Below are 9659 nucleotides of genomic sequence, written 5' to 3' on the forward strand. Positions count from 1 at the left end.
CCTACAGTCGGCACGCGCGGTTCACTGTTGCGTCAATGGTTTACTGCCTACGGTATTGACAATTGAAACCACAAGTTTGATTTGCGGCTTGATTGTGCGCAATTGGACTAATATATAACATTTGCCCTTTTCAAAAATAACTAATCATTCATTATTTTTTAAATCTTTTGATGCGAAATTTAGCATCAGCGCGAGAAGCACATTAAAATTTTATTTTATTCCTTGTTCAGCTTTGCGAAGCTTTTATCGGACTGTACAGTGCACGTACGGAAGTACATAAAAATGGTACACTCAAGTCAAGAGTCTCATGAATTTTGACTTGGTTGTAGTTGTACCATAATATTTATGGTGCTTTCGCCATTTGCGCCACTGCGGGCGGGCTTGTTTCACAAGTCAAGAAAACCGCCGTGAGGCGGGCGCGCGCTACTGCAAGCGCAAGGGCTCTGGATAGAGAAACCATAATATTTCCATAATTTATACGATCTGCTCAGTCATGTGTTTGAATTATAAAAAAAGGTTCGGCTTTGAACTTCATTCTAAGTTCATGAATCACAAATCATGGCTCTAACTTTATATTGTACACTTATAGTTATTATTTGTAGCGCGATGCGTTACTGTGCTAGATCGGCGAGATGCGCTACTGTGCCGCGCCGAGCTGCCATGAATTGACATCGTCAATTAAAGTTATTATTAGTCAGTGTAATAAGCGCCAAGCGCGAGCACAGAACTTTTTTTTCTCCGATTTCGATAAATTTGGTACCAAAATTTGTCTAAAAATGTGAATAAAATAAATCCACCGTGTAGCAATTTTTGCTAAAAATGCTACACCGACACGGCGCTTGTTCGCCGCGCGTGCTTTTTTCGCGCAAATTTTTAGTTTTTGGCCTATATGCTATAACTTTCACATTTTCAGTTATTATCACATAATTATTATGGCCTGGCATCGTAATCAGCTCATCGAGACGAAACTTTTAGTTCTAATATTTAAAAATTTAAAGGAAAATTATTTTCAAAATTTTTCAATCTGAACACAAGGGCGTGAAATTTTGAACAAATTTTTGAAAAATTTGGTGCTTCAAATATTATAATTTTGGTACCAAAAGTTGCGTCTGACTACAGACTAAGCTCATTACGATACTGTAATAATTATTTCAAAATATTCAATATTTTAGGAGTTATAGGCATTTTAAGCAATAAATTACCCATTTTTCGTCCTTTGTACATTCTTGTAATGCACAGGAGGCCCACATATAGCTCGACGTTATTTTACTACACGGTGAATTTGCATTATTCACACTTAGAGGCAACTTTTGGTACCAAATTTATCAAAATCAGAGACAAAAAATTCTGTGCCAACTCATGGCTGTTATTACATAGACTATAAGTATATATTAGTATTACATTGAAAAGACGAGTCCAGGTATGTATAAATGTTTTAAGTTTGAATGCCAAATTACAAGCGGATGTTTCAATTACAATTGGGTTACAATTCCAACGATAAAACAACGATAAATGGATAAAACTGACAAACAACAAAGCATAAACTTGTCGAACCGTAAGTGGGACATGTAATGTTGAAAATTGAATCAACTCCATAATTATCATTTATATTTATTCCCTAGGAAACTTGGCGGCACAAACAAAAATCATTGTTTTCGAAGTTTTCATACTAACCCATTACCATTTGCCATGAACGAATAACGTTAAACCTCGTTAACTTAACAAGTGCAAGTGGTAATAACCGTTAAATGTTTTATCATAACCAATATTAGTTTAAATTATGTTCCCAATTAGGTCTGCTTGGTACAGACTACAGCTGCGATTATTCTTCGTTAAGTTGAACCAATTTAGATATTTGGCGAGCAAGTATAACTAAATTATTAATTAAGAAATAAAAAATCTATAAACATTAAACAATGAAGACCAACTTTATATTGGCGATAATCCAGACGGTAATCAGCCTATGATCGCAAAAGGTGTCCAATTTATTTTGAACCAAATAAGAGGCCGTTCACATATCACGCGTAGCTATTGTGTTAAAATTACACTAGCGTAATCATTCAGAAACCCCCTCCCGTCCCCTATGTGATTATGTAATATGTGAACGACACCTAACCAATAAATAGGTCATCATCAACTTTCAGGTAAGTATTCAAGAAATTTATTACTTCCTAAGCGATGGCTCCAGGCTGCAACCAGGACAACATAATATATCAATATGGATTATGGAATGACTGCTACAAATCAGACTCACTTGGTCTTCCTAGTTTAACGGTTATATAAACTGTAACCATTCATTAAGATCTTAATCATGGCAAAGCAAAATTGCATCAAATATACAGTAACTCTATAGGGGGCCCCCCCTCTATAATACATGCTAATAAAATAATCCCAGATACGTAGCTAATCTCACTGCAAACACTCAAACAGATGGAGGATATCAGTAAAATCAGGGTCGTTTAACATAACCATATCAAACTTAGATTTGTACAAATCCAACCTGTCCTCTACTCTATCGTTTAAAAAGCCAATAGTTAAAACGTTTCTAGAGTAGTTCCTGACACACGCTGCCATCTGTATGTCCTCAATGTTGTCCCCCAGAAGAATGCTATTAACTCGGTTTATGTTAGAGTTGAAGTACTCTTTCTCCTGAGCGGCCACTTTGGATTTGTTCCCGGTGGTGATAAGTGGGGGGCGGAATTGCACGGCGGTGTTCTCGGAGTTGAATTCCAGCATGTTGGCTATCATTTTGACGTTTTTCGTTGAGATTTCAGCGTTTGAGAGTACCTATAGGAGTGTTAGTTTAAACTTCATAATATGTTTCAATTTAAGCTCCCTGTTCGCTCATTTTAAATCGACCGTGGACCGTGACCCAGTTAATCCCATATAGGCCAATATTTTTAATTTGAAAAGGCGAGATTTGTGTGGGAGGGAAGTTTTGGTGTAACTTATATTGATAGGAAATCAACATAACTTGTTATCAGCAATTTGAGCACGAGGCAATTTGAGCAGGAGGTAAGTGCTGGAAAATGGAAACAAAAACACCATCACGAGTTACTGGTAGAGATAAGCAAAAGCAAAACCTTGTGATCTGGATATGTTCAGCTATCTAACCCGGGTAGGTGAGTATTATCCATTAAGTCATGGGTTATTTAATTAGATTTCTTTGATGCTTGATATACTACCTAACATCTCGCAATTAGTACGTACAAATATTTCAACGGAATCACTTTTACTAGACTTTCTCTTTCACTTTGGACTTTCGGAATCCAACTCGCTTATAAGCAGCGCGCATTAAAGTTTACAGATGTCACAAGAACCCCGCTATTCGTCGAGGTGCCTTCTCTTGGTATAATCGTTATTGTGATCACATATTAGATAATTATTTAGTCAGTAAACCAGGTTAACTCTACATACTTTTACAGCTTACAGTTGTGTTCTCTCATTTCGTGGATATGCTGTTGTTCTTTGTCTCAAATTCACACCTTAAGTCATTGTAATTCGATAATATTCTTCTGTTTTCGTTTCACATATTATGAGGTCGCTCAAAGTTCAAACAGGTCATTATCGTTTAGTACATCGTAAATGTTGTCACCTTTGATGTATTGTGTACTCTCTTCTCTGTTGGTTACAGTAAGCGGTAGAGTAAGCGGTAGAGTAAGCGGTACAGTGAGCGGTTGGAGCACGATATACACTAAAAGTAAACAGGTGATAGAGAGCTCAGCAGCGGCACTAAGTGAGCGAAAGCCACATCTCTCCTCATCTCCCCCTTACATATTTACTGAGGCTGGTGTTACACTGATCAATATAACATAATATTCATGCTATGCTAAGTATGTAACTCACGATAATTACATTACCCTACACAGCTACAGTCCCTTTGTAGACTTAGAATAACATCACTTCGTCAGCAAGCAGTTTATACTTCCAGCATCGTATTTAATACTCAGTTTTGTAAAATATCAAGTATTATTTCTTCATATTTAATAACATTCCGTGTTGATTGATAACATTAGTTTCAGTTCGCATGCAAGCAATCAGGATAGTTAAGGATCGATCAGTCCACTCTCAAAGTAAGCACAGGCTCAAATATCAGATTTTTGTTGGTTGATTAGATTGTGTCTCATTTATAACACGTTAGTTACACAACTACACGGGTGTGTATTGTAAATACAGTTAATTATCAAGTGTTTATTCAAGTGCGTTCATTCCTTCACTTTCTCTCCCTTGTACTGGTTCTTTACATGCGCATTATAATGTAAAGTAGTTTTACTGATCAGTACATTTCACAGAATATAAGGTGGTATAATTTATCATAAGTATAATATTTGCGTCATTCTTATATTATTGGCTGTTTAAACTTCCCCTCCTGCTCCTCCTGCTCCTCCGGCTCCTCCTGCTCCTCCTGTCCTCTCCTGCTCCTCCTGCCCTCCTCCCTCCTGTCTCCTCCTCCTGCTCCTCTCTCCGTCCTCCTTCCTCCTCCCTGCTCCTCCTCTGCTCCTCCTGCTCCTCCTGCCTCCTCCCTGCCTCCTGCCTCCTCCTGCTCCCCTCCTGGCTCCTCCTTCTCCCTTCTGCCCACTTCACATCCATTCGCTTTGTGTAACCACACCCAAGATAACAAGATACAAGGCTGGGTCACTCCCGGTGTTGGGATGGCCTGAGGTGCTTATCTCATTTTCATTAACCCTAAGCCACTCTGTGCCAAGGCACTATACTAGTATACTAGCTGTAGGGGGGTTAGTCTTACGAGTCCTACGCTCTTGTGTGACACACCACTATTACGTAATATTTAAATGGATTACAACAAAGTGTAACTTAATAGCTTAAGTGTTATTTCTTGTTTTAATGCAGCCACGTTTAATTCTCACTTTTTCAGTCTTATAGTTTTAGATTTTATAAGAGATGTGACAATTTACACTGTACTTGTATACCATGATATAGAGTGTAATTTCCCTCAATTCTATTTCGTGTTGTTGGTGTTCTAAGTATTTTAAGTTCGGTCGTTCTTATCGTATTTACACAACATTCTACATTTGTTGCAGCTCAAGGTTTTTGGACAGCTTTGTATAGCCCCCCCCCCCCCCCCCCCCCCCTCCATCTCACATATAGGTACCAACATTCCGCACATTCAACTTACATTTATTTCTAATTCAGTTTAAATGTAATTGATATGACTTATGAGTGATGGTGTGTAAACAAGACAATGTACAGTTTCCAGGAGGCGACATTGGTTATTCAATACAGATTACATAGGGACTTGTAAGCAAACTGTTACATCAGCATTAAAATACTACGTAGAACCCAATATAACATATATATATAACCATACTGTATGGTTTTCTTGTTAATATAATATAACAAGAAAACCATATAGTCAACATTTCGTCATACAGTGTGGGCGTAACGTTGCATTTTGGCGCCTGCCCGCTGAAAAGCGCCCCCCTGTTGGCCCCCCCTCCTCCTCTAAAGTACAGTCGTAAAATTGAACAAATTAGGTGGTTTGGTCCACACTGTGAACACTGGGTTTACAAATATCCGACATTCCAAGCACGCTCAGATACACAGATACCTGGGGGGGAGGGGGGGGGGTATGTAAGAGTACTAAGAGTATGTCACTAGCAAAGTATAAACTATAAGGTCTTAGTTTCGGGCCACCCTGTCTATGTTGAAATGTGAACTGTGATGGTAGTACAGTAAAACCCCTCTCTACCGCGCCTCTTTATTAGACCGGGTACTGGGCTTCAATTAGCCCATGTTTGAAAGTAATTTTAAGTTCTCACATCGCATTTAGTGGTAATAATAATATGTCATATCGAGCTGTATTTCATCGCTTTACGACACAATACGTACAATGTACATACTGCATATTCAGTATATATACCAAAAGTGCGGTTGTATATTATTACAGCTGATCAACTCTCGTACTTGTGATTGCCAGGTTATTTGAGAGGCTTCAGATACTAGTCCAATAATGGGATCATGCTAACCTCTCTTTTTCTATACCTGGCACTTTTAGTTTCCCTCGAAGAGCCCGGTATAGAGGAGGTTTGACTCTATCTGATACTATTAACTATTAACTACTATTACAGGGAGGTATGGATGTTAAAGTGTGCCTCATGGCAGTGATGTTAGTTTCAGCAGCGGCTGCTATACAGTGTTACAACTGCAGACTAGAGGTTTGTTATATCGCTAAGCAGGTCCAGGGATTATAATATCATATGAAGGATTTTCTAGGATAGGGGTCGTTCACATATTACGTAATCACGTTTTGGATTATTTTTAACCCCTCGCCCTCCTCCGTAATTTACACATAGCTATTGTGTCAAAATTACACTAGCGTAATCATTTGGAAACCCCTTTCCCTCGGCTGATTACGTAATATGTGAACGACCCCCAGTGTGTTCGTCTAAAAAACAAATCAATGTAATAATGAATTAATGAATCATACTCTCCCGTTACCTTCAAAACCATAACTCCAAGGTCCCGCCAAGTACAAAAGTAACAACAGAGTACAAGATCTATGAGCTAGAGGGGGACGTTGTGAAGGAAGTGTGTAATAAGACCAAGTGTGAGGAGAAGTGTGTGACCATTAAAGATACTGGGTAAGTTATTTAGTCACGTGTGGACTTTAGTTGTGGTCACGTGTGGACTTTCACCTAACAATTGAATCATTGACAGGTCAAGTGACAAGTGTATTTTTGTGATCGATTTTTCAGATAATCGCTTTGGCAGTCTTTCAAATAACGCTAACTGTTTTATTTCCCAAATTCATTATTAACGCTAACGCAGATTTAAGTCCTTAGCAACGCTGCCTATTTTTCTAGCAACTTAACTACATATTTGCCCAGTGCCGTGAACGAAACAGGAACAGTTTACTACCAGACGTGTGATGGCGAGGATGCTGTTTGTAATTTCTTTGGGATCGAAGAAGAATACTGTAACAAAACAACATGTGCCGTTGACTTGTGTAACAACAACGGAGAGAGCAAGATAGCGTATACTCTGAGTCTTGTTTCCGTGGCGATTGTTTACTTGTTTTGGTGAAGGAGCAGTCAATGTTCATGTTTGTGCTTTTTCTGAACTAGCTGTTGACATGATGATTTCAATCAAAGTTTATTTTGAAGTTTACTAAATTGCTATAATGACTTTTCCCCAAAAAGCTGTATTATAGTATAAATGTAGTTTTATAGATGTGTTTTTTAAGCTTTTAAGGCATTTTTATACAAAATTGTATGTTTTTTGCGTGATGAGTTTGACTTTAAGCAAGTACAGTTTGAATAATTCCACTCGGCAATTTTCTTTGCAGGGATAGGTCAACGGCTTTGTGAACGATATTAAATCAATTATTTGTAATTATGTTCCTACTTATAATCAGTACGTCTAAAGTTTTATTTGCATTATCATTGCACTAGTAATTAGTAATTAGTAATTAGTAATTAGTAATTAGTAATTAGTGCCTTCCCACTTCTATATAAAGGCTTGATAGAATGTTTCCTTGGGTTTCAAATAAACTAACCCGCTCGATGATTTGTCCAACCCCAGCACTGAAAACCAGCAGTGGTACCTCCTCCCTTTGTAAGGACTCCACGAACACATCAAACTTGCCCCGGAGTTTAACTTTGGAAGAGTCCGCCGCGCTTGCCACCGTCTCTTTTGTCACCCCTTCCGAGATTATACAACCAGCTGAATTCGTAAACCTGGAGTTTAATTTGTTAGCCAGGGTTGTGAAACGGTGCTTTTACAACACGGCGATACTACATTATCCGTATCGCCTTTCGCCCGTGGAATGCTTCGACATGATTCGTAGACACAGGTCTTGTGGTCAATAACACGGCTTCAATTTGAGATAAAACAGCATAATTTAGGAATAGCGTTTAAGCAATGAAAGGCATGGCTTTTATTTATGAGAGGCCATAAAAGGATCTAATCAAATTTATGTCATAATATGACATAGCTTCAAGTAAAATCAAAATATCACAGCAATTAAACTAATTAATTAATTAACCAATTAAACTAACCACTCAGTCATCAGCCCGATCTTCTCCTCGGCGGGAATAGTAGGATCCACTTCTAGAGGGTAGAAGTGATCATAGAGAGCCCTTGTCTTGGTTCTGAACTCCTCAGACATCCCTGAGTATCTCTCCAGGGCCCCAAACGAGCTACTCATCCTCTCCTTCTCAAAACGGCAGTGGGAGATCGTGTAGTCGAAATCTGCCAGCACCTGAAACAGTGAACTGTTAACAGTTTCAGAAAGTATTGTTACAAAATAGATATGTTTTATGAAATAACATGATCGATAGTGAACAACGTAAAACCAGTGTACATGTATTTTGGTCTAACAAGATTGCAACGACGGTAGAAAATAACTAATGATACGGGACCATTTAAACTATAAGTATACCTACTCAGCTATCTAACCTGAAGAGTGGAGTAGCCATCTTGTTTCATGTTGCATATCTTGTTAGTGACATCCTCCACATCCCTACACTTGATATTCTCACCAGACAATAACTTGCTTACTGCTCCCCGGTCCAACATATTCCAGCCTATCAAACAAACAAAAGGTTAATCTTTTCTTTTTATTTTGGCACGCAGTTCTGTAGATTATTATCTTCCTGGAGATCCGCCCAAATTTATAGAAGAAAATATGAAAGGGTTAGATTAAATTGAGATAACGGGAAAATAATGGATATTTAATCACATTTTTATCCTGTCGACGTCATGACAAAATTTGTATAGGCTTTTTATCTTTTATCTCTAAATGAACTTACATAATAACTAACAGCATACGAGCCACCTAAATTTACAGTCACGAGGACCACGAGGCTTTACTGAATTTTGATATGTTTGCGATATAACAAGTTATCAAATGATAAGTGACCAACGAATAATAAGTAAAAGAATATACGGGACCGGAAAATGAACACATTTTAGGTTCCGTACAGAACAGATGGTTTACGAACAACCAGCACGAAACTTGGGTCCTCATGTGATTGTGAAAATTGAAATAAACCCCAACTAATCCATTATGTCAAATAGAAATGTTTGCAACACACAGATGTTTATTGTTTACAAGACTCTATTGTATAATGTTAGGAGGAAAGCAATTGCAAAATTTGCGTGTGTACTATTGTCGCAGACTCGCCAAATACATTTGCCGACGAAACTGCTAAATTACCGAGAATAAAGATGCATTATAATGTTAAAGAGTTTGTGCGGTACATTTGCAATTTGAACATCTAATGAAATAGTTAGTTTACACATATCGGCAATCATGTATTGGAAAGCTCCCAAGCAATTAGACATAAGTGATGAAATAACTCAGATTTGGTCATAACTAATCATCGGCACAGTAATTAGGTAGCACAAATACTGACTGAATTTCGCTGTAAATCTTGTGAAATTGTTCAGAGTGACGTACGACATCAACGCTAACGACATTTTGATTTAAGACAGTTCATTTACGAACAATGACAAAAGCGAAGCGGATATGGTTCACTGGAAAGTGTACAAACTGCAATTGAATTAACATGTTTATACAATTGGTAGGTACGGTTCTCAACATACACTATTTTTAATGCTACAAATTGTCTTGGAGTTTATTGAATAGACTGATGTATACAACAGAAAGGCAGGTAATATTTCTAAGAGACTGAATG

The 9659-nt window shown here is 37.9% G+C and overlaps 2 protein-coding genes across 2 annotated transcripts in view; one reads left to right on the forward strand and one right to left on the reverse strand.

Annotated features, from left to right (window-relative positions):
* The window catches only part of LOC134813452 (uncharacterized), an 84024-nt gene extending 76647 nt beyond the window's left edge, over positions 1 to 7377 (forward strand). The window contains exons 2-4 of the mRNA XM_063821246.1: positions 6101 to 6176; positions 6481 to 6602; positions 6849 to 7377. Of these exons, the coding sequence (XP_063677316.1) occupies positions 6117 to 6176; positions 6481 to 6602; positions 6849 to 7044 (378 nt within the window). The 5' untranslated portion in view covers positions 6101 to 6116 and the 3' untranslated portion in view covers positions 7045 to 7377. The remainder of the gene's footprint in view (positions 1 to 6100; positions 6177 to 6480; positions 6603 to 6848) is intronic.
* LOC134813451 (7-methylguanosine phosphate-specific 5'-nucleotidase A-like) lies at positions 2188 to 8542 on the reverse strand. Its single transcript, XM_063821245.1, has 4 exons — positions 8419 to 8542; positions 8019 to 8221; positions 7517 to 7697; positions 2188 to 2787 (listed from the first exon to the last, which is right to left on the reverse strand). Exons 1-4 carry the CDS (start codon positions 8536 to 8538, stop codon positions 2410 to 2412), a joined length of 882 nt encoding a protein of 293 aa, XP_063677315.1. The 5' UTR covers positions 8539 to 8542; the 3' UTR covers positions 2188 to 2409.
* Positions 8543 to 9659: the final 1117 nt, after the last annotated feature.

Source organism: Bolinopsis microptera, chromosome 3 (assembly GCF_026151205.1).
Source record: "Bolinopsis microptera isolate Bmic1 chromosome 3, MBARI_Bmic_1.0, whole genome shotgun sequence".
In the NCBI taxonomy this organism is placed as follows: domain Eukaryota; kingdom Metazoa; phylum Ctenophora; class Tentaculata; order Lobata; family Bolinopsidae; genus Bolinopsis; species Bolinopsis microptera.